The following is a 26,306-nucleotide window of genomic DNA, read 5'->3' as shown; positions in this document are numbered from 1 at the left end:
AAAAACCACAGAGAGAGGTGGTTTTTGTTCTGAGGGGGCAAATGGATTTCCCTGTATGAGGTATTAGAAGCAGGTCACAGCCTCTGAAAGAGCAGAAAGATACTCTGAGATCATATAATCTACCTGTTTTAAAGCTCTCTACCTGCTGCATTTGGCTGCCATGGGCAAGGACAGACTGACTGTGAGATCTCTGGTGAGAAAGACATTTCCCCCTAGGTCATACTGGCAAAGAATTTCAGAAATTTTTTTTTTGCATTTCTTAGCAGACAGTGTGGACCATGTGGGCCTGTCTTATCTGATCAGTTCCCTGCTATTGCAGGACCTCTATGTACTGTGCAAACATCCACTCCTCCTGAACTCAGTTCACAGTACAGAACTGCATGACCTTCCTTAGTCTAACTGAAGTCACTGGGCTTAGAGGCATCTGCACTAAACAGAATGTCTTGTGATACACACAAGCAAAGACTAGTAAATACCTTGGGTCTGTATCTAAAAAAAAGAGGCATGATTAATTTTATTAAGTGAATGTCACAGGGCACAGAGTCTTACGTTTACCTGCAGTCCAATTGCAGACTACCATCAAACCTCCATCTCCACAAGTATGGCCTCACTTCAAAACTAGGGATCAGGCAGCAGTAGGATGACAAAGTTCAATGAACTGAAGGAGCTGAAGACTTCAGTTTTTGCCAGCCAAGCTAGTTTTGAGATGGTTCAGTCCAACTTGCTACCAGGCCAGATAGCGGACATGCTAGTACTGGTACAAGGAAGGTGGTAGGAAAAGGCAGACAGGGCAGGTGGACACCACTGCCATCAATAAAAGCTGCATTTAGAGATGTTTAAAATGACTGTGAATTGCAGCCTCCATTTCTATGACTAGAATTTGTTACCACAGATTTCTAATGAAGTTTTTCTTCACTGGCTTTGTTATATCTAAGGCCAAAGCTTTGCCAGCAAGAGCAGAGAATCGACTAACACATCAGGCAACTTCAAAAGGCTGCTGAACAAATACTCCCAAATTGGGATTGTTCAAATGTTTCGTACAGGACGCAGCCAATGCTGTACAAACCATTAAGAGGAAATGGATGTCTTTCTATGGGGGAGTCCCTTCATTACATGTAAGAGAGACTATCGAACAGAGAACAGCTTTTCAGTAATTCAGGTGGGGAAGAGAAATCCTGACAGTTGAATTAAAAAAAAAAAAAAAACCAAAACTTTGAAAAAAAAAATCTCTGCAAAACTTGCTTCTTTCTAGTGAATAAGCATTATGCTATATAGTGCTTAAGCTAGAGAATGGTGTTAATTAGCAAAAAACCTAAACCAGTCAGACTTCTACAAGTGTTAATTTTATGTTTAGTACGGTAGTTCCTATAAAATTTGAAGAAATAAGAATATGCTTAACAAAGTATATAGAGGAATACGTTGGGGTAAGACTATTTTAGTCTTTAAAAAGACTGAGCTTTGAAAAGGTCATTTAGAAGATATTCAAAGTTATTTAAGAGCATTCAAAAAGAATTACCTCTTTTGGACTAAAATAGAAATCTTATTAAGGCTGATCTGGAGAGAAGTACTGTAAAGATGACAGAATTCACTCTATGGAATAAATTCACCATTGTTATTAGTCTACCTATTTGGGAAACAGACACTCTGGAACATGGAATATGTTCTTACTCCGTGTGCAATACCACCCCCAGTTTTGGATAAGATTGTATACATTAACATGGCCATGACTAAAGTGTGAGTTTCCTCGCACTCACTGATGGATGCTGAGACTACCTGCAGACTGACAGGCTGCTCATTCCACAGGTTTACTGTTACATCTCAGAAATTACTGGTTAGCATTACCCTGGCCTATGTCCTGAGCTTGTAACCCTTAGTTACAAGCCCCAAAACATTCAGGCTTCATCCAATATAAATGGAATTCCCCAAACAGTCTGTTGCTGGGTAAGGTGACTTGTTTGCAAACATACCTACTGTAACATACCAGGTACATTCCATGTAAGCCTTATCTCTGTAAACACAATGATTTTTTTAAAAATAAAAATATATTGCAAAATAATTTTTTCACCTTTTGTCTGATAAATTACAATTTTTGAGTCTTAGAAGACTGACTTAATTTATTTTCTTTAGTATGACTGTAACACTTTCTCTACCATTTTAAACTCCATCTTGGTAACTTTCTATTCAACAGCATAAACGCTGTAGGTATACACATACGCACTCTCATAACTAGTGAAGACAAGACAAAAAAAAAAAAGCTTTGAAAGACATTAAAATCTTTTTGTCTTATCGCTTGCAACTGGAAAAAAGAAAAATGAAACCTGTTCTAATCAGCGGGAAGAGAATTAGCAGTCCACAAGAATGGAGAGATTACCATCTGGATGGATGTTAAGAACTGTAACTAACCTGTTTCTAGCACCTGATTCTGTTATCAAACACTACCAGTGCGATAGCAGGCTACTCACACTGATTCTTTGCTAATTTTATGTCCGGATAGACAAAGCGCTCTGATTTTTAATAACTAGTATCTGATTTCATTTCCGATTAAAAACTGTTATAGTGGGTGGGATGTGGCAAGTTAACTGCTTTCACTTGGAGGATAAGGAAGATGGTTAATTTAATTTAAGCATGTAGAAGTACTGGAGAAAGCTAGCTAGAACAATAAAATCAACAGACAAACACTAAGTATCTGTCACTAAATATCTCTAAGTATCTCTGAGCTCTGCTTAGTGAAAAGTCACAGAAAACCAACTGTATTTTTAAGAGCAAGGTTATGTTCTCATCCTATAACCTTCCCCAAAACACAGCTTATGTCGTATGAACATACTGACTGTACATGCAATAAAACAAAGATGTATGTTATTAAAATAAATTTATAATTTTTGTTTGTTTGTTTTTGTTTGGTTTTTTGGGGTTTGTTTTTTTTTTTTTTTTTTTTGGTTTTTTTACGAACACAGTTTCGGAAATTACAGAGTGGGTAAGCAGGGAAAACCAATTAAGATGGGTCTTCAGGTAATGCAAATCTCAGAAATTATGTCTATGAGACAGTGCCACATTCACGGAAATGAATAGACGTATGGCAATTCATTCTGGGAAATGGACTTCGTAGAAGAAACAGAATTGCTGTGAGATCATTTCTGAACATCAGATATATGGATTACACTTTGTGTTTATACAGAAAAGTAGTGTTCAATTATAGATACGAGCATGTTCACCTATTAAGTCCTTCTGTATGGTCTTATAAAAACTACAGATCATTTTGTGCTAAAAGACTCTGCCTTTTCCCTAAACTACAGTGCAAATAACTAAATGCAATTACTACTCTTGAAAATCAGGTCCCTGACATTGTCTCTAAAAATGAACTGAAAATGTACAAGGAACCAAGAGAAGCACACACTGGCATTTTCACGTTGTCTGCTTGCCTGGCTCCCAAAGGGAGGTGGGGGGACAGCGGGCGCACAGGAAGCCTCACTGAAGACACACTGGACAGACCTAACACCACAATGTCCGAATGGCTCAGCCTGCAAAAAGTGGGTGTCTCTAATCCACTGCAGTGCTCTGAAAATGCTAATGTAAGGGCAATGGCTGATACGCGAAACCAGATGGGGAAAAAAGGCAGAGGGCAAGGGCCAAAAGGTTTGTCATGGATTAAAAGCTGAAAGTGATAAGAAAGAAATTTAAAGTGAAAGGCATCTCCCCTGAGCAGCGACGAATTAGGCATATGGTGCTTCAACGTACCAGCAGGGGTCAAGACTGTAATTCACAGACACTTTCACATTCCTTGAAGAGTTATCTAGGCATGATAAGTAGCTGGTAGCCTGAATTTCCATTAATGCCTTCGGCACAAGCCAATGGACAAAAACACACCCCTCTGCTAACAGACACAGTAAGCATCATGGAGTTTAACATTAATACTGTAGCTAACATAGACATTTTTAAACAGAAAAAGCTAGCAAAGGGACAAAGCTAGACTCCTTCCTGTCATATTGAGTAATGAAATGTCTTCTAGACTGTAACAGTCTCCAGACATACTTAAGGGACTTGGGAAAAACCAGGCACCACATTTCAGTATAGGTTTTACTCCAGTTAAACTTAAGTTTAGGTAACACGTCGTAACAAATATGGTTGCCTCTCAAATGGGAAAACGGTCAAGGGAACAGACCCTTACATTGGACTCAACAACAAGAACTGTGTAGGGCTAGCTCTTTTCTATGTGCCCTTACTTCCAATACTCTCCCAAGGTCTCCAGAAACACTCTAAATTGCTATAGCTGCATAAACACAGAGCAGAAACCAGAATGGGATTTAGAACCTTCAGTTCTACCTTTTACAGAAAACAGGTAAAGAGCACAGCTTAAAAATGGTCCAGAAAAGGCTCTTAATGACTGCAAGCAACACAACAACTTGAACAGGACCGAGCGCTTGCAAAGCAGAGGGGCTTCTACTCTAAGATGGTGTGGGACTTTTCATTTTGTATTGAGCAGTGTTTATTGCATGGGAGTCCTAGTAACAGAAATGAGTCACCAGCTTCATAATGTGCCACTGACAGAATGACAAAGAATGCTTGTTTCTACATTTTGCCATAGATCTGTAGACACAGTATAAAAGTTCACCAAAAGAAACACCAAGTGAATGCCTGAATCTAAGTATATTTGTTTTGCTATAAGGGAGTGGTTTTAAAATGGTATTTTTAAGGATTTCGTTTCGATTATAGAACAATCTAAAAAATTTAAAGATCATTCAACTAAATAAGGTCCTTCCCTTTACAACATTTCTTCCCCTTCACAAAAATAATGTTTCCACTAAATAGACTTCTGATGGACAAAGATGTACTCTAAATTTAATCATCAAGCATCTAGCTATTTTGAAAATACAACTGTAAACCCAGATTAGCAATCCAGTCTCCAGCCTCCCACATTTCTCTGGTTTCATTACAGCTGAGCTTTTAACGACTTCCTGTAGAAGTGCTGAAACATGAGCTCACCAAGCAGAAAAAGGTGGCCAAGGAAGAAGACTCTGTAACAACGGAATGCAGGGCGGAAATGGCTAGAATTCTGTGTATAATGGAAGATGGAAACTACCATATCCATCTCTTGATGCAAGCAGCAGAGTAGCCCTCTGGCTACCTGGCTTCCCTGAAGGTATCATATCAGAAGAGAAGTTTTCAATCTTGGGACACTCAACCATTTTGCCCAAACTTATCTAAATAAAATAATAGAAATCAGAGTTAGAAGAAAACACAGAACACCTTTCTCTTGTAGAGAATAATGCTAGTATGCTTGAGCACCTTCTTTCACAAAAAAAAGCTTAGGTTTGGATGAGGAAATTAAGGAACCCACTTCTACCTGCTTCTGCTTGCTATCTGTTTGAGAAGGCTCAGGTTCCCCAAATCTGCCTTAAACCAGTCGACGATATTAAATGAATAAAACCAGTCAAGAGGGAGCAGTTTCAGCCCCCTGAACCAAGTGTCAGGAGGCAAAAAGTTAATTTCCTCTGATCAGATGTCTGCAAAAGCATAATAAGCATTGAAGTATGCATCAAAGGAGGGAAACCTCCAGGAACTCTGCAATACAGACAGTGCTCCAGGGAAAAATAAACCAACCCTACCCAAGAACTCAGTCTGTTCACCATCTTCTCAAAGCAGTACGAGCTGTGCCAGACTTTCAGCAATCGGGCTTTGACCAGAACCTCTCCAGGCAACCTTTCAAAAGTGGTCACGTACATTTGGATAGAACCTGTACGTCCTTTTTATGTTATCAAAATTAATTTAACTGTATGTACCACAACGAGAACAAATATTTTAGAATATTTTTGTACACCTAATTAAAACCTAAAACCAAATGGGAAAGTGATTCTGAAAATTGTTTCAAGGGGAATTTGAAGATAACTAGAAGCCCAAAAGATCAAGCATAGACACAAGAGAGCGAGAAAACGATCAGATATACAATGGCCCCCAGATCAGACAGCACTGACATAAAAAATTAAACTATTCACACAACCGTACAAAATTGCTCATATCTTTCTTACTTTTATACTGAAGGACGAACAGATAGAGAACACAATGCTCTCATGTACCAGTTCTCTACCGAAAACAGCAGGATGAGCTACCATACAAAATAAAGGAAAAAGAGGTAGAATATTCAACCAATTCCAGTCATACTATTCAATTTGCTCCTTCCCTTGATTCTTAACCCAGAGGTAAAAAAGCATTCAAAGCAACAAACTGAATGGGCAGACTGCACTCAGCATAATGATAGTAACTGCACCCTGCAGTACGTATCAGAATAGAAATAGAAATAGAAACCTTGTCTTACCAACCAGCTACCAATACCATTAAAAAGAACACTCTTCAGTATTTACCCGTTACAATCAATACATCATCTTTCTTTAATGTCTGGCATACTACCATTGAATACAATTTATTTTACCATGAAAACTACCTCAGTGATTAGTGACTAGTTAAATTAGCAACATTTACAGGCACTAGTGCTAAGGCTACTATTATCAGCAGGAAGAAGTTCTTTAGGTAAAGAAAGTTCTGTACAAGAATCTAGAGAAACAGTGAGAATGATTAATTATAATGGGTACTGACTGTTCTGCATATACAGTCAGGGTGAACTCCCAACTGCAACAGACTGCTGACAGACGAGAAAGTGACTGTCAATTAGATGTCCTGCTACTTTCAATTCTATGTAGAGATTATGGAAAGACTAAAAAAGTTTCAGAAGATCTTTTTGTTCTTTACTTGTGGTTTAGAGTTTACAGAGGCTGACTACAATACTACTTCCTCCTAACCTGCAATGCAGAAAAGAATAACTTTTCTCCAAGACTCAGAATAGCAGGCTTTAATAAAGCCTCAAGAATATCAGTTATCAACTGTAAGTACATCAACTCACGAACAATGGTTAGAAATGGAATAAAACTGTATGAATAAAACTAACATTGCTTCTAACACTATTAAGATAAGATCTCTGTAGGTGTTCTTAGGTACAGGTAATTACTTGCCTTATTTGTCTCACAGAACAGTAACTAAGCAAGACAAGTGAAGGAACACAGTAAATACAAAATGACTACGATGTTACCTAGAATAAATCTGAAGCACTGCTGAAAATGTTCCTATTAACTCAGGGCGGGTGAGAAATCAACACAGTTTTACAAGAGCACACTACAGAGCAAACAAATACTTTGAATAACAAGAGTACCAACAGGCTTTAAATGTTTATCTGCCTATCTGGAAATGTACCAGATTAAAATCATGTAGACTGACTGCATCCATTTGCAATGTTGCTATGCTTCACCTCCATTTAATATAAGATACTTCACATAAGAAACCTGCATTTGCACTCTGGAAAAATTCATAGATTCAGAATGAGGTATCTGCAACAATTTTACACTAAAAACCCTTCTTAAATACCAACACTACATATTTTTAACAGAAAGCAAGCCACTAAGGAAGAAAAGGAACTCTTCTCTGGGAATTTGAGATTGCTACTGCAGAGTATGAATGCACACATTAAAACATTTAATTACCCAGAAAAGATGACTCTTATATGAATGCAGCTGGTGTCTAACATGAGGAAAAAAAATAATTGTAAACACGTTGTTTGAAAAGGACTTCCACTGATCACTTGGATCAGTCTCCTCCTTAAAAATAAGACCAATACTACACCAGGCCAATCACAGTTTTGTCTAGCTATGACTTGAAAACCTCCAAGGTCGGAAATTTCACTGCATCTCTGTTCTAGTGTTGTACTACACATTTAATAAATCTCCATCCCTGCCATGTCCTACCTGAACGTCTCATGCTGCAACCCGAGGCTACTTCTCTTTGTTGTTCTCTCTGTCTCTACCAAGAGGAGTATGGCACCATTGCCTCTGTAACCATCTCTCAAGAAGCTGCAGGCTTCTATTCGATTGCCCCCTGGCCCCCATCCCCTCAGGTTAAACAAACCCTCAGCCTCTCCCCTCTCCTCACAGGTCACCTGCTCTAGACGCCTGGCCATCCTGAGAGCTCTCTGTTGTCCAAAAATCTTTTCCGCAGCATTTCTGAATTTAGCAAGGCCTATTTTGGAAAGTGTGAGTGAGTACCTTCCTGCTTCCAAAAGGCACAGTCTCAGATTTTTCCCACCTTCTTTCTGGCATTCTTGTTATAATCAATACATGATCTTTCTTTACTGTTTGGCATACTACCACTGAATACTATTTATTTTACCATTAATACTTCCTCAGAGATCTGCTCCACAGCGTTTCCTGAAATCTATCCTCCCATTCCTAAAAAATAAGCACATCTAAAAAAAAAAGGGCTCCAGGAAATCTAAGAATAAAACCAGATCTATTACTTGTAGCTATCTTCTAGAATAGATCACTGAACACTTCTGACTTCAAACCTAGTACTAAGTTTCAAGAGATTGTTTATTCTTTGTGCTGAGGGAGGCTGAAAAGTTACTGCGAAAACACTAATAGCCTGATACAAGAAATGCTAACTTGCCGTTTCGGTTCAGCATATAAGTTATGAAGCTGCTTCAGATTTAAAAAAACAAAAAAACAAAACAACAAATACAGCAAAAACCAAGCTGTTGAAACATCTATGGCTTCTCTCAAACGTTTTTGTTGATTAGGAGGGGCATCAAACTGTTTACTGCCTCACCCAGTTGCCAAGCGCTGAGTACTCCATGAGAGAAGCATGCCTGCTGCTTTATATTGCTTTGGAAGGGTGAAGGTTTCTGTAAGGAATTTTTTCTACAATGCCCAAGGCACACACCTTCTAATCTGTTGACTGACACTCTCTGCCTTTTAGTTTTTAATTCCTGACGGCAATCATAAAGAAGCATGAGTGACGGACCGTTGTACATTCCTGCATGAAAGTCCCTGATGAAGGCTCTAAAATTGATGGATGCATTATTTACACTTTTTTGCAATTTACAGAATTATTACAAAACTACTCCAGCTGCAGTTGTTTAATAGCACTAGGTAAAGTGAGGGGATTATCTGGTGTTCTCATCAACTGCAGTCAAAATAAAGCCCAGAGCAGACAAAACTGCCTCCAGAGATAATCTTGCACAGTGCTGGCAGTGATAGGATTCAGGTAGAAAACAGTATCTGGGGTCCCCAGAAAGTAAGGAGAAGCCCTATTTGCAGAAATATTTGTTCAGCATATAATGCATTCAATGCCACTTCTCCAAATACTGCTATTAACGGCAGTGCTGAGAGACTTACTGAGATACGAGGTGAACAAAACGACCACAAGGATATCATCTATGACTTCAGCAAGACTCAATTTTACTATGTTAACAGATTTATAATCCATACACAAATACACATACATAAACAAATCCTACTGAATTATGCATATGCTCTCCCCATCAAGATCTGTTGCATCATTTCCAAATCTAACAGTTCATCGTTACTAAGGAGGGAACCGGGAAGGTTTGGAACCAGGGCATGTTTGGCAGAAAGGAATCTTGGTGAGACAGTATGAAAATCTTAAGCAGAGCAGACTTTTGAATGGTTATCTATATATAGTAGGAAATATTATTGGGGAGAGGGAGGAAGACCATATAATTTTATGATTACGATATAGCATGTTATGACAATTATGAATTTTATTATAAAACATTAAAGAGTATTCCATGCAAAAATGAAAACTGTGAAAGATACTTGTTGTAAATTCAGGTTAGAAAACAACAAATGATAGCTATGAAGAATTGAGAGTGATCTAAAACTGAAGAACAAGAAGTTAGCGCAATTTTTCAGGTCTAAGGAAATTCTTAACGACACTGGATTCACACTGAAGACTTTAAAAAGTTCTCATAGACTATGGAATACAGAATTAACTCTTAAGCACTAATGATGTGTGAAATAAAGGTACTTAGTCTATAGTTCTATTTAGGAGGCAGATCATGCTCTGACAGGTAAATGTTACACAACTAAACAGTTCGTACAGCTGCAAATCCCAAAGAATTCAAAACATTTTCGTCTGCAGGAAAAAATCAGTAGGTATGTCTGACCAACTGGCTCGAGGAAGCACCAGAAAAAACCAAAGCTACCAGGTTAAGGACTAAAACGATCCTGTTACAAAGAATAGATAAATATATATATATAAATACATAAAATAGATAAAAATAAGACTGCTCTAAGGCTGATGTTGTCTCCAATGCATTACCTGTTAAACTGGTGTCTGAGAGATAACAAGTTAATCATGGACAAATGCAACAAGCACAGCATGCTTATCGTAATTCCCAAAAAAATGCGAAGCACTAATAGTATTAAGGTTTGTACGTGCAAGACGATGAGAAAAACATTATGACAACAGTAATGGAAAAACATTGCCACAGAAGCTCTGAAAATACATTCAAAATAACCACCCGAAAGGTTGCAGTGCTGGAAGCTAAAGGCAGACTACAGAATTGCAAATGAAAGGTCCTTAACATTACAGAGGTTAAGACACTTAAGATCCTGTGCGAGAAAGTCACAGCTGAAATGAAGGTAATGGTTTTGATATGGGCGCACAGATAAAAGCTGTCCAAGTTAGAGAGTCTTCCTCAGTTAAAAAAACACTGTACAAAAAGCAGTAGCAGTTCCCTGATCTTCATCAGCTTACGGAAGGGCTGTCTTTATGAATGGACTCTACTGAATGGGACCAGGCCATTGATTCTTAAGATGTAGAAGAGCAAATATATTAAAAGGGATAAAGATAAAAGTTATATGCACATTGGAAAGTCATGAGTCATTTCTTAAGGTAGCCTCACGTGAAGAGAAGCAGTGAAGATTTATCATAAAGTGTCACATATAAACACAAAAGGGCAATTCTACTGGGAAAAAAAAAAAGAAACAAACCCACCCAACAAAAATTGTCTCCAGGAACACACATAGATGCAGATTTATTATAGCAACTGGGGAAAAAAAAAAGCACTTACTGTACACTATTACACCATCATCCTCACTTCCCCTACAGGAATAAAAACTGATTTTACTAAGGGCTTGTGGAAATTGAAGAAGCAAAGGCAACAGCTGTGTTCCTACTTTAAGGAAGGCTTACACAAGTGTCCTCTGCTCCAGAATCAGACTGCAAGTAAACCTGGCTTCACTAGAGTACATGGCAGATTCATTATCATGGGAGCAAGATTTAGAATTCACAAGAAATCCTCCCTTTTCCATTTTTTTCTGTAAATGCCACTTAAGCTGAGGGACTCTTCCCTCGTCTCCCTCCTCTCTCCCCCTGTAACTAGCTGGAGCAAGACCACGTATGTCAAATCTGTGCTGGTAACAGTGATGTATTTACTGTCTTAATTCAGGAAAATGATGTTAACAACCAAAAAAATACCAAAACTAAATTGAAAACTGCAAAAATAGTTATTAGCTTATTCATAAACAAAAATTATTTTATATTAATGCTGTGTTTTAAATGCTATTCTTACTAACTTTTACCTTGAGAAGGAGGAAAGTTTTTGGAGGCTGTGTGTTTAAGGACTAGTCCCCTAGACAGTGAGTCTGCACTGGGTATTCCAAAGCTATTACTGAACAAAGCTTGTGGGAACAGTGAACTGAAGAGGAGTTTCTCCTCAGTACCCTGGATGATCACTAAGTGCAACAGCGTTTTAAAGCAAACAAACGTGTAGTTAAAGGCATCTTAACTCCCACACAGTTTTCATAATCAACATGGCCGTTACTGTTATTAAGAGTGAAGAACAGCTATTTTTGGAGCTACAGGAAATGAAAAAAAGATCGTAAAAAAGAAATGGCATTATGTTCCAGGTCATTTTTTGATTATCTGGAACACAAAAAAATTTTGGTGATATTTCTTCCTATTTTTCCGAACAGTCATCAGAACACCTGAAGCAAATCTCACAGTTTTTTAAGCCAACATTTTTAATGTAGTTTACCACAGAAGGATTAGAACGGAGCCTTACAGAAAAAAAAGCTAGCTGCAGACTCTAACTGAATGGAGGTTACTGACTCTGTAGTAGTGTGACAGTCACAAGAATGAAGGGTTATTGCTTAAGTTATAGTCTGACAATCATCATGCAATTATAAACAAAAAATATTTTAGGCTAAGTCATGCAAATACCCTCAGCATTTTTCTCAGTTAATGGTTTTTTCCTTCTTGGCTCCTACAATAATTCTCTGTTGAACAGTTTCTTACAAGCTGCTTCTTGTCTGAGTTGTACACCAATTTCACAAGTTCACAATTCCATAACCTTGCCTACCCAAACCTCAGTCCAGTTTTTCTATCAAATGTTTTGGGGATATTATTTTTTTTTTACATTTTATAGTGAAAAGACTCAGTCCTCTTTAGCAGTCTTTGGGCTTCACAAGCAAGGGTAAAAACCTCCAAACACTAAAAAGACTCGAATAGCAAATATTATCTTTAAATCTCATTTTGAGGGTGACGAATGAGCAGTGGAAATTATTTTTTCATTAAAAATACTTGCCTTTTGAAATTAATGAAAACTTTTGGTTTTGCACGCACCACAGAATGAGTGAGATTCACCACCTCATTTTAGCTAACCCCAAATAAATCTGTTCATATTGGTATCTTTTATACTACAAGAAGAGCTAAGGACCTTCAACAGCTGATTGATGCTATCTCATCTGAAGATGTATCTCAGGAAAAGCCAGTGAAGTCTCTGGAGGCACTTCTCTCTCCCCATTTTGGCTTAGATGGCATGCCAAATTTGAGAGGATAAAATAAGTACCAAATGTCACAGTGGGCAGGACGAAAGACTTCTTACTTTTCCTCCCTGGCGGGTGTCTTTTGGGTAAGAGAGAGTGTAACAGTCTTGAACCAGACGAAACAGACAATCCCTACTGCAAAAGACTCAGACAGTGGACAAAAGAAACTGTCAGTCATTTTGCATAAGCTGTTGTGACAAGCTTGCAAACTGTATTTGAAAAAGACAAGTGAAGCATCTAGGAAAATACAAAGTCATTAACTTGTGCACATAACCATGTGAGACATCAAGGTAAATGGAAAAGGTATATAAAAAGCAGAAGGTGGAAGGAAGCTGGTATCAGGTAACACTAATGTCCTTTATTGCTAAGATAAATTACCTTTTCCCAGAGAAAAGCAACGCAGTAGGTTTAGTCCATCCTGCAGAATCGTTTAATAAAGTATCATACAAGAAAGCTCTGTTTCAGGTGGAATAGATCGGTATTAGCATGGAGGCTATACAACTGATCACACTGAAAGGGCTATAAAGTGAGAGGAGACTCTGGAAGGTGGCCAAAATAACAATCTTGGGACCAAGAAATAAACAAATAAATAAATTCATCAGTGACGTTGGCAAACAGTATGATGTTAAAACATGCTACCAATACAGAAGACAGCTTGGTCAGGAAGAATAGAATGACTTTTAGGACAAAATCAGAGGAAAGGACTTCAAAAAAGGTAAACAAATTTGTGAAGGTTTTAAAAGAACTGAACATAAACCCAATCTCTCCAGAACAGGTCTAGAAGTTCAATATTGTTCAACACATCCATCAACGACCTGGAAGTGGGGACACTGTACCCTCAGCAAGTTTGCTGATGACACAAAACCCAAAGGAGTGGCTGACACACCAGAAGGCTGTGCCGTCCTTCAGCAACACCTGGACAGACTTGGGACTTGGGTGGAGAGGAACCTAATGAAGTCAACAAGGGCAAGTGTAGGATCCTGCACCTAGGGAGGAATAACCCCATGCACCAGTACAGGTTAGGAGTTGACCTTCTGGAAAGCAGCTCCGCGAAGAGGGACCTGAGAGTCCTGGTGGACAACAAGTTGACCATGAGTCAGTAATGTGCCCTGGTGGCCAACAAGGGCAATGGTATCCCAGGGTCCATTAAAAAGTGTGGCCAGCAGGTCAAGGGAGGATCTGCATATTTCAATCTAACCAACACTGCCGGACATCAGGAATGTCTAATCAACAGTGACAGACATTAGGAAAGACAGAAAGGTACCAGCACTAACACTTTCACAGTCTTAATCATACTAGAATACAGTCTGAACCTCTACCACCTTTGTACTTGTAATATCAAGATAGGAAATGCTGATTTAAAAAATTGCCTGCATGGAGTATACAGACCACAGGACAGAACATTCTTTTCTCCAGTGGTCCATAAAGGTTTCATACAGACGCTGGGGCACGCATTTCCAGGGCATGATTCTCAATGCTGACTTCCAATCATCTAGAGTAGGGAGCTGGCCGGAATGTTTTGCAGCTCTTTCCTACCCACATACCTACACTCCCTTCCCACTGAAACCTGAGAACAAGAGGGGACAGAGTACGTCCCAATCTCATTGTAACGCAGAACAAGGACACAGTCACCCCGCTCACTCAGACAGGGAAGCATTCCTGCACTCCACAGTCAGTTGTAGCCTCGTGAACTTACACAGCATCACATAGGAACTCTGCACAGACAGTGGCAGTCTCCAAATGAACTATTCTCACTATCAGATCGCATTTTCTCTTCCTGCAGTCTTCTGCTTACTTTACAAATTGATCCTACGGACACCAGCCTCCTCTAATATGTGACCCTGGCATATGCCTAAAGCAGGTTCATCCAGTGACCTGAATTAAGCATCTGCTTTGTAACATAACTGTGTATGATCACATAATCACAATATCACACTGCATACACACACAGAGTGCAAATCAAGGCTGCAAAGACAACTTTAGTTCTGGTATTACCTAAATTCTAAGAGCTCAACTCCACAGCGTAAATGGTGCTCTTACAGGGCCTTATTAGTTTGCTTGAGGTTTTCTCCTCGTGGGGGGAAAGGGAAAGGGCAACATGGAAGAATGGTATAACACAAGCCTGAGAAAGCAGACGCTCCGTTGTATAGTGCTGTAGAGACCCATTCGGCTGTCAAGAGCTTGTATCTGAACAGGACTGCACAACTTCAGCTAAGACATTAAGGACCAGTTTTTAATGCTCATTATATGGCAGTATTACAATATTGTTGTTAAATAGCCCGCTTTACCGTCTCAAATATGTATGATGTCTTCCAGCCAGAGAAAAGCTCAGTGATCTTATGGTCTTTTCTTGAATACACAGTAATGCAGAGAATCTAACCTGTTTTTTTCTTATAAATTACCTCAACATACATGCTACAATTTAACCTCAGTCTTTGTTTTAACAAACAGTAAATGTATCTGTTCCTCTTTATGTACAATTTCTTTATCCTGTTACCTCCAATTTGCATCCTTTGCATTTCTGGCTCCCCTTCTCTCTTTCATTTGTGTTTTTATTTCTCTGCAATTTCTGTGTACACTATTATTCTATAATTCTACTTTCCCTAACTCTATGCTCTGCCTGCAACAATTTCTTTTCCGTAACACATTACCTTTTCACTGGACATAAAAAATGCACTTCACTGCCCCAGGTTACTCATGCAGGGTAACTTAGGACCTAATGGCAGCACAAATACACAATTCTTTCCTAGTGAAGTGTCAGGCTGCAATCAGCTGGCTCCTGAAAGACCTACCAGTGATGGAATATCCTGGGTTACTGCCAAGGGCTGCAGCCTACCTGCATTTTCCCTGTAAGTTGAAATAGTTAAAAAAAAACCAAAAGAAAGCCATCAAGCAATCAAAAAACTTTGCATGAATAACATAAAGATAGTGGATTCTTATGTTTGAAGTACTGCAAGACATTTGAGCATGACACCATGCTTGATGTCCCTTGACACAGGCAAACATTCCAACCAAAACCAGTTTTATGTCTTCCTGTCTTTTACAGATACACAGAGTTAGGTACATTATATATTACTGTCAGAGCAAGGCAACAGAACAGAAATCAGTGTCAGCTCCTAATGTGTTTAAAGACTACCAGTTTCAAGAAAAAAGGGCTCAGCTTTCACATAGGAATCAAAACTATGCTCTTCTATAATTGCTGCTTCCCTTGGTGTTTGTCATAGTACTTTCAGAAGTTATGAAAAAAGGATGTCATGTTGAAAAGTTCTCAGATTTTCTCATCAAAACATCAGAAAAGAAGATAAAACCAGGCAAGTCTATTTCAAGCTCTTTTCACTATTCTGTACCTTTTGCTACTTCATTGTGATGTCAGCTCGCTCTTGTTTCACATGAAGACAGTTCTGTCCTGGACCTATCTGAACTCATTAAGAAAGAGCTCAAACAAAATTCCTGTCTTTTTTCTTGCAGTAAAATAAAGTAAATGACAGTCAAATATAAGATACTAGAAATTTGTTTAGATTGACAGTGCCAGGATTTAGACTTCTGAGTTCATGAAGCTAAATCCCATATTCCAGAGATGTACAGACTTGCCAGAAAACTTCTTAAAGGCAATTTTTTAAATGGTCCAACTATTAGACTTGCAACCACTGAAAACATGGAAGTGCTGGGAGCTCCACAGATAATTTTCTTTATTAAGTACACACTATGAAAGGCGAGAGATTCATTTATATCAACAACTGTTGTAAACAATACAAACCATTATAAAATAGCGCAGTTACACCCCTGCTGCCAGTAAAGGTATACTCCAAGACAGGATACTCTGTTTTTGAATATAATGAAAAAGGAAATGGACACTGCTAACCATTTTAAGGACGTTGCAAATTAGCTTAGCAAAAGTGAAGATATTTGGGGATATTTAACCACTGTTCAACAGTCTTTAAAAGGGACAAGCACACACAAATCGTGAACCTGCTTCTCTTTCTCAGACTTTACCGTTCATCTGCTTAGAACAGTAGAACAAGGTGGAAAACTGCTGCCTCATCAGTTACAAGTTTCCAAACGTTGTCTTGCATTTACTTGAGAACTCTGGTAAAAGTCTTCCGTAACTTAAAAGGAAACCTTACATAAATGATGCAATTCAAATAAAATTCTGAAAATTACTTTTGAACTGCATGGTACCATCATAAATGGATAGCATGCTGAAAGGAAATTAGAGACCATATAGTGAATTCTTAGTGCATAATCAGTGTATTAGATTAGAGAATCACAGGATTCACTTTAACTGTGGCATATAAAGGAAAGTTTACACCACTAAAGAAACTGAGAAGGTAGTTTAGAAATCAGACTTACCATTCCTGGTCAAATACTGAACATTGGTCATCACTCCTTCAGTGTAAGCCCCTGGTTCATAATTGTCCATCTCACCCGACACAATATGAGCTACTCTTGAAGCACGCCCTCGGATTGCACCTGCTGCACGATCTAAGTTGTCTGCATTTTGCTCTCTCAGTGCAATGATACACTTGTTTACATCCTCAAGAATGTGGCTTTCTGCAAATAAAACAAAATTTCTTAATGTTAAAAAGATGGCATCCCTTACACAATCAGACACATTGGCACGGACTTGACTGCATTTTTTCCTTCCCTGTTAAAACGCACTGGCCAACACCGGCTTCAATAAAAACCTTACAATATGAAATTTACACTGAATTTTCCTTGAAATCCTTAAAACAATTTATTGGTTCCTAGAATTTAAAGGTACAGTAATACTCTCCTATGAGCAACAGCAACAATAAAATCCTGAGTCAGAAAGTGCTAGAAAAATATGAAAACCACAAAACCTTACATACTCAATGAATATTTGCAGAATGAAGAAAAAAAATCAAAGGGATTAAAGCTGTTACTTATTGTTGAAACCTTCTTAAGCCACTGTGACAAAAGGTTCTGTAATGAGATTAATCTCTGTCAATAAACAATTGCCCCAACAACTGAACTAACTTCTTTTACATCAGTGTGTTAAGATGTTCATGCTAATCAAATTCTTAAGTGAAAAGCAAGAGCAGTATTTTTGCCTGGTATTAAAATTATGCTATTACTTATTAAATTATTGCAATACGTATCATTACTACAAAATTGATATTGATCACATATTTTCCATATAATTTAAATGTCTTCTTATTTATCATAATGTATTTACTGTATTACTATGTATATTATTGGTTTACATACTATTAGCGATGTTCAAATAAATATGTGCAAATATGTATATATATACACACATACATAATCATTTATCAATACATGAACACAATTACACAGCACTGGCTTTCCTGCTACAGCTACGTTATTTCACTGTGGCTTCTTGCCACACATTACTTCCCCCTTCAGCTATCTCTGTCATCTCCTAATTATAGGATTTTTCTTTTCTATTATCATGCTTTCATTCCAAAAATATTCTTTTCCTGATTAGAATTTTCCTCTTTAGAATTCCCCATCACCTCACAAATTCAAAGCCACATTGAGGAAATGAAGAAAATCTTGATTTCTTCACCTTTTCCACAGTATGGCAACTGGTTTATTGTCAGGTCCAGCTAAATGATTCACCAGAGCGTATCCAAAGCCTACCCATTTTTACTTTACTAATTGAAACATATGCATGTTATAGTCACCTTCTGCCTGTCCAAATATACATATATTCAAAATTTTACACTTCTGGCACAAAACAAAACACAGTTTGGGAACAGGCAGGCAGATGCTGTTAATCTATGTGAAACACATAATGACACAGAACCTCAGAAAGTCAAAAAGTCTCTTAGACATCAGTTCTTGTATGAGAGATTACATGCGTTTAGGATGATCCTCCTAGTAATAAGCTTTAAGAAAAAAAATAAACATGCACAAAATCATCCCATTACTAAAGTGCTGAAAGATGCAATAAAAAAGGACTATTCTTCCACAGCACTATTAAAAAACCCGAACAACACAACAGTACATATCACAGTAATTGCTACCTTCTGACTACAGACAACATTTAACATTCACAGGGCTTCTCCAAAATTTGATAAAATTAAGACCAAGAAAGAACTAGGAGCTGAAGAAGCGTATGTTGTGTGGTTATCCAAAGAAGTAGCCAGTGCTGACTCTGCTAAGGTTGGGAGTTGAAACAAGCTGACTCTCTTCCTTGCAGATCAAACATATTTATATCTGGCAGTCACCTCCAATGCAAGTAGAACTGCAAAGTTTCCTCTTTGAGAAACTTTTTTTTTTCTTTTTTTTTTTTTTTAAATGGTAGCTGCCATATGCAGAGACAAGGTGAGCTGCTTGACACACTTCCACACGAAAAGGCACCAAACACTCAACAGATAAGAGACACTTATCTTGAACCTTTCTTTGCCATTTCACTCAGCTCTGTGATGTACTGACCTCATTGAAGGGAGTCTGATGTCTATTTATGTAAAACAGCCAGAAAAAAAACCACATTATTGAAACGCATAAATACAACACGAGCATGGCATATTAACGTTTCCAATTCACCCATGCACAATGTGAACAGTTAAAAAAGAACAAAGATTTGGCTACAGGAGAAAGTGGTTGCTTACAGACTGACGGAAGCAACTGTTGGGTTGACACAGTCAGAAATGAAAATGTAGGCAAATACGGAAGGGTGCCAACCAAAGAATCATACAACTCTTCTTTTAAAATAAATTATTACACTTGTGTCTTTCTGAACATCCATTTTCTCAACATTTTTCAAATGGCAATAGTAAAGCTGTATTTAACAAATTGGTTTTTCGATACTCAAATACATAGCAATGGAAAAAAGAACACCAGCAGGAAGGATGAAGATGAAGGAGAAAATACTGCTACTAAAGTAATTACGACTGGTCGTAAAACCAAAGGGTAGTAGACATGAGTAAGAGTTCAGGATAAAGCTAAAAGACAGCATCAGTAATGTATGCTAGTATTCCCATCTGTACCCCCAATACTGAAAGGCCTATTCCATTTTTTCAGGCAAATTAATATAATTATAAAATATGACTTATGGTGTAAAGGGTAATACCGTAAAATATAATGAGAAAGAGAATATGTTTATGGCTTTAAAGCTTAAACACTTCTTAAAAGCTTCCATATTAGTTTTGTTACTGAATTTCCTTTCCTACGCAGACCTAAAATCTGCTTCGTCTGAGAATGTAATACAAGAACATTAGAAATGCAAGATGTGAAGGCAACAGATTTACTCTATCTTCAGAAGTACCATTGTGAAAGTTCTCTTGCACTACGCCATGAAATAATGCAGAGCTTACATGTTCGTTGTTAACTAACATGAATGCCATTCAGTATGTCAGTATTAAATTATATTTTATGTTATACAATATATTAGACAATCATGGTAATTTGGACAGACATAATCCAGTCAGGTAATCCTGAATTACTGTGTCTGGCACAAGCATCTTGGGATTCTACCTATGCAAAAATTATGAATTCTGGTTCAGTTTATGAAACTGTACATCACAGAATGCCTCTATGAATATGGAACGTCCATATCCTTTCAGATACAGGTCACCAATCTCCAGGGTCATCAGAAAAAGCAAAGTTTAATCGTGGTGATCTGTAACTACACCCATGGACTACCATCTACATAGAAGTAGCTGGGCAATGAGAAGACTGGCAACTACTTCAGTTCCACCCATGTCAAACACAACACTGTGAACGAAAGGGGCAAATAACAAGATGCACAAAGAGGTTCCAGGGACGACCCTGTGCTATCCCAGGTTAGTATCACCTCTTTTTTTTTTAGGCATCTCTCTCTGTGTGCTTTCCACAGTGGGAGGCTTCCAAACAAGTCAGTACGTGAATGCGCACAAGGCTGAAAAGGTTGAAGCACTGAAGGAAACAAAAGAGGGTTGACATGCACAGAATGCAGGAGAAAGGACTAATAAAATTGCACTTCTGCTGCCATAGGTATGTCTAAAATGAAGTAATATAATAATATAATATATATTATATATATATATTATAATATAATATTAATAATAATATCCACAAAAGTGGATAGCGCAACCTCCATTTTAAGGACATCTTTTGTGTGAAGAATACACTGCCTTTTAACGGTTCAGCAAAGACAACAACTAAAGGGCTTAGTTCTACGTAACAGAAAGGTAGGGCTCTTCTGATACACAAATCTCAAGTAAATTTAAAATAAAAAATAAAAAATAGCGTGTGGTCTGATGGAGATACTATTTGAATGGAAAATATAATGGAAAGCTCCGAGTTTCCAAACCCTTCTAAGAGATGTCAAAACCAACACTTTTATGGAGAAAGATAATGCAAACTTGAGGCCGGATGTTCCACAGAAATACTATTAGACCTGCATGTTGTGGCCCAAGATCCCAATTAGCCGCTTTGTTCAATTGGCAAGAATACTTTTAAGTCATTTTAGAATGTAACTATCAAAGACCATAATGATATCAGGGAATGCAGATTAGAATGTGACACATCCTTCCAGATACTGTGCTTCAAAGACAACAAAGATGGATGCAGATTTTATGAACTGTGTAATGTCCATCCACCTTGTACTAGAAAAGATGTGCGACATCTTTTCTTGCCACATCCATACATTGCCACATGTAAGGGGTCAGTTGAGAAGTTGACAAATGCCATACATACGTCCAAAAACTCACAAGCTCTTGTCAGCATGGCTGAATGCACAGACAGTATGTGCACTCAATGAGCATAAATGACCTTGTCCCCACACACTGGTACTATACAGCAGTGGCCTTTCTAAATATCCATAGCCAACACAGTTTCTCACAATGTTCTGAAGCTCTTCCCAGATGAAGTACTTCACGATTGACAAAACATTGCTTAACTTAATTTTCTGAAGGCACAAACAAGCTTCTAACATTTGCCTTAGCACATCTAATGGAAAAGGAAAGAAACCAGCACTGATCACAGCCCAGCTGAGATTGTTTTAACCTGCATCTTTCTCACAGATGCTTCCTCCTCTTACACAAAACGCATTAGATCAATTTATGACTTTCATCCAAGTACTCTACTTTCCAAAGCAGAATGAGTCATGAGTCAGAGCATCTAGTATAGGAGTTAATTCTAACAGTGGATTGATAGATGTTTAAAGAAATTGTCAGACTGCCACGGTCACCACAGCAATTATCACAAGTGGTGTACTGTACCTTCTGATTTTCCTTTGGGATCTTGGTGTTAGTCATATTGGCCAAAAAATGTATCTCAGCTGAGCTAACCACTGGCTAATAAAGCGGTCTTTGACAAAGCAATGAATCAGACTGTCTCTGGTACAAAATCAATAGCTCTTCCTTTGCATGTCATCTGAAGAAATAGACAGGTGATGCCCTGCCACTCCACTTGGCACTGATAAGGCCTCAGATGAAGCACTTTTTTATTAAAGCTTCTCCACTCAGTTCAAGAAAACTGTGGACCAAACGGAGACCAAATTAGAGAAAAAAGAAAAAGAATTATTAGAAATTTAAGAAATACAGTATATGAAGTATATATTAGAAAACTCACAAGACAGGTCTTCAGGTCTCCTGAAGACAAGATGGAAAATAAAACATACTTTCCTGCAAGCCCTAAACCATAAAATTATATGTGGAAAGGTATGCAAGTGACAGTTTAGCCTGACCAAAATGATTTCTATCTTTTACCATCTGTTGGCATGATACAATAGGAAGTAAAGAAACTTTGTACAAAATGTAAAGCTCCCTTCTGACCAATCCTACTCCCTGGGCTTGGTACCTTATAGCGCTACTCAGAAAAGCATTCCAAGTTTTCCAATAATGGCACTACCTAGTATGGCAAAAGACTTGCTCCTGCAGACTCATAATGCTTTGGTGAACCCCAGAAAGATACCTGAAAGCAAGTAATTATTAATGATATCCATAGCTAGATTCAGCTATTTCTGGTGCCAAATTTAAGAGAACAAGACACTAAGTCAAAGGTGCAAGTCCCAGTATACAATTCCCTGTAATCACTCTTCCTGTATTCAGACAAAACGAGAAGTTGCCTTTAATCCCCACCTTTTTCCTGCATACCGAAGTTCAGAGAATACTCAAGGCTAAATCTCCATGAGCAATCTTATGAAACAGATTTTCTTGGCACTTGAGGATCTTTTAATATATCTACATTCTACAAGTAAGACAGTGTCTTAGTCACTATTCAAAAAAGAAATCACTGGTAATTACTTAATGTTCAAAGCCCCTGGCAACTTCAATAGAAGAGTTTTTAAATGAATGAAGAATTGGAGAAAAAGAAAGAAAAAGAATTACTCAGAACAAGGAAAATAAATACCCTTTCTTCTCTGATTGTATTAACTAAATATATTTTATCTGCCAAAACTAAGAAACTACAAGGTAATTTCTAATACTATTTGTGGCTAATCTAGCTAACAGCACTGTCATTCTGTATCAGACCAAGAGTGGTATGGAGAGGCAGGGGTGACAATGGTCTCAATTTCTCAAGCGCAGGCATGGTGCTTCCAAAAAGCTCAGTTTTAGACATATACAGCTATAACTTAAAATGCACATAAATGTCTATTGTTATGTCCATCTTAAAAAAGACAAAGAGGAGGATTCAGAAAGCTATGGGCTAAGGCTTCACCTCAGTTCCTAGAAAAGTTATGGAACAAGACCTGATGGAAGGCATTTCCAAGCACGTAGAGGACAGGAAGATGCTTAGGAAGAGATCAAGGATGGCCAAACTGATCACGTTCAGTGATGAACGACTGGCTCTGTGGATGAGGGGAGTGCACTGGTTACTGCTTACTGCAGGAACATTTCTGACACAGTCTCACACAGCCTCCTTGCAGAGAACACACCCTCAGCAAGTCTGGAGGTGACATACTTGTCAGACTGGCTAGCTGGTACTCTAGAGGACAGGGCTGCCATTCAGAGCAATCCTGACAAGCTGGACAAGCATGCCAACAAGCAAACAGTCAGAAATTGAAGCAAAGGAAACTTAGGATTCGATGTAAGGAAAGAAAAGGAAAAAAAAAAAAAATCTTCATTACGAGTATGGTGAAACACTTGAACAAATTGCACATAGAGACCAGAAATGAACTGATGTAGAGAAACAGGTGCAAATGCTTTTGTTTTCAGGTGCTAGATAAAATAAAGTATTATTACTTTTAAATAACACTGAGAAAGTCAGCCACAACTACAACCTCTTCCTGAAAGGGGAATTATGATACCAAGAGAGATCAAATTTGGAAGAGTGCATACACGAAAAGCCTCCCGAGTTAATACGTATGCCTCATGCTAATGGGTACTAGGCTGCAAGAACCAATTCTCCTGAAAGAATGTGCCTAGGAAGCGTGCCAGAGAGTTCTAGGAAAGTGAACTAACTTGGAGAAAGGTAAAATCGAAGAGTGTCCCAGTATCATGGGACATAAGTACAAAAACACGGTGGCTATCACAAACAGTGGGCTGGAGGTTGCATGACAAAAGCTACAAAACAACAGAAGAATAGGGATGGAAAATGAAGATGAATGTGGGCAGAGAAAAGGGGGGATGGCATAAAGGCAACCCCCCTAGGCCAGGTACTGAAAGTTCCACAGGATCTATCACTATCTGTGCAAGCCCCTATAGATGACTACCGAAGGAAAAGAGAAGCAACACTTCAAACTGTATAATAAATTTCTTGCTTATGTTTATAGAAATTTCAACCTGTAGTTTGAAACATTAACATCAGTTCTGTTCACAGAAAATACTAACTGAAGTGTGTACTCCTTTTGGATTTCACCTTAGGGTGAACAAAGTATTGATTGAGTTGGCAGCCTCTTCTGGAGGTTTATTTTCATTCACATATGCACGAATGATTCCAAGATGTTAGCATTTAAACTCAAGAAAGCTAAAAACAAAAAACAAACAAAAAACCACCCAAAAAGAGCCCCACCACACCACATTCAAAAAAGAACCTCGGAAAATAATAATGTTTCTTAAAGTGAGTGTCTATTAATTACAGAGTTGGCAGCCCAAAACTGATCAGTTTGATTGACTAATGAACATTTCAGATTACAGAAAATTTCCCTCCCTGCATGAGCAAGAACCTTATAGCAATATTAATCCTTTCCAGAGTTTTATTTCTTTCCCTCATTCATTTTAACATGATCACAATAAGATTTGGTTGGTTTGATATGCTAACTGCTTATGCTTCAATCCTTGCCCTCAATTTCTTGGGCACATAATTCAGCCTACAAACAGGTTCCTGGACTGTCAGCTTCTCCATTCAGCATCCAGATGTATTCCAGGATCCTGGGGAAATGAAGGAAGCAAGAGTGCTTAAATTCTCAGCATGTTTAAGTCTCTCCTTTTTCCAAGAGCTTTACATAAGCCAGGCTCTGAGATCTCTGAAAAAGCGGAAGTACGCTGTAAAAGCATAAAGGCCATCTTGATGTCTAAATAAGGAACTGAAGAAGGGAAAGGAAGAGAAAAAGTAGAGCAGAAGCATGGACAAGAGATAAAGAGAAGCCAGAAAAAGCAGAAACATAAGCATACCCAGCTGGGTAGGAGTCAATTCTCTACCTATGTACTTCAGTTCTCTCCTGGGCTACAAGACCAAGGAAACACTTTCCTCCAGAAACACGCAGGGGTGACATGCACTCATACAACTGCCCCTAGCCTCTTCATTTGGCCTAGTCATCTTCAACACACCCTTCTTACATCAACTGAGAGAAATGATATGTTTTAGACAAATCACCTCATCCTTTACATACACATGTGAATGTGTTCAATTGACTTAAGTCTTAAAGGTGCCCATTTCTCACCTCTGCCTATAAAACGCTGAGAATGCTTAGCTCAGTTTTGATTCTAAAAATTACAGGAGACGGTTCATACCACTATTATCGATGATAATGTACAGAGCAACAAAGCATTTTTTATGTATTAATACCCTGTAATACGATGCTGACCTTGTAGGACAACAATGGAAAAAATAATGAATTGTAGATGGTATCAGGACATGAAATAGGAGACAATGAGGGAGAAAAAATATAGCATTCTTGTTTAATCCTTGAAAATCACCATAACCACAAATCATGTCTGCAGTACACACCCCCCTTCTTCCCAATTGCTTCTAACTTCCAGAATGTACATAGTGCATCTTACTCAGACTAGCCATGTCTCAGCTATGAACCTACTTAACTGTAATTATTCTCTCCTAAACGAGCACTCTCTTCACCAAAGTAGCTATAACTGACATACAGTAAAATTTTTCAGAGTGCAATTTACCTTCCTAAAAAACTAATTCAACAACTTCAGCTTCTTGAGGCACAATGGAATAAACCCCTTCGACTTTAATTTGGACATGGTAACTCCTGATAGCACTGACTACAAGGCCATTTGGCCTAGACTAGGAGACTAGGCAGCCCTGGGCTAACTAGATGATCTTTTTTCATCTCAACTACTGCAGACAGACTGACACTTTGATGTTATGTTGTTTATATTAGGATTCTCATGATACATGTACATCTCTTACATCTGATCACAAACGTGGGCACTGACAAATGCCCCCCCTTCCTCTTCCATAGTAAGTAGTACTTCAGTGGACCTGCATTACACACCCAGCTTTGCTAAACTACTGCAAGAAATGCTCCCACCATCTAAATAC

The 26,306-nt window shown here is 38.2% G+C and overlaps 1 protein-coding gene across 7 annotated transcripts in view; it reads right to left on the bottom strand.

Annotated features, from left to right (window-relative positions):
• The window catches only part of CTNNA3 (catenin alpha 3), a 542,113-nt gene that overhangs the window by 115,352 nt on the left and 400,455 nt on the right, over nucleotides 1-26,306 (bottom strand). For all 7 annotated transcript variants that reach the window (XM_074592075.1, XM_074592077.1, XM_074592076.1 and 4 more), the window contains one exon: nucleotides 17,019-17,219. In XM_074592075.1, the coding sequence (XP_074448176.1) occupies nucleotides 17,019-17,219 (201 nt within the window). The remainder of the gene's footprint in view (nucleotides 1-17,018; nucleotides 17,220-26,306) is intronic.

This window comes from Larus michahellis, chromosome 6, assembly GCF_964199755.1.
Source record: "Larus michahellis chromosome 6, bLarMic1.1, whole genome shotgun sequence".
Taxonomy (NCBI): domain Eukaryota; kingdom Metazoa; phylum Chordata; class Aves; order Charadriiformes; family Laridae; genus Larus; species Larus michahellis.
The sequence above is the reverse complement of the archived record's forward strand: the minus strand, read 5'-3'. Positions and strand labels throughout refer to the sequence as shown.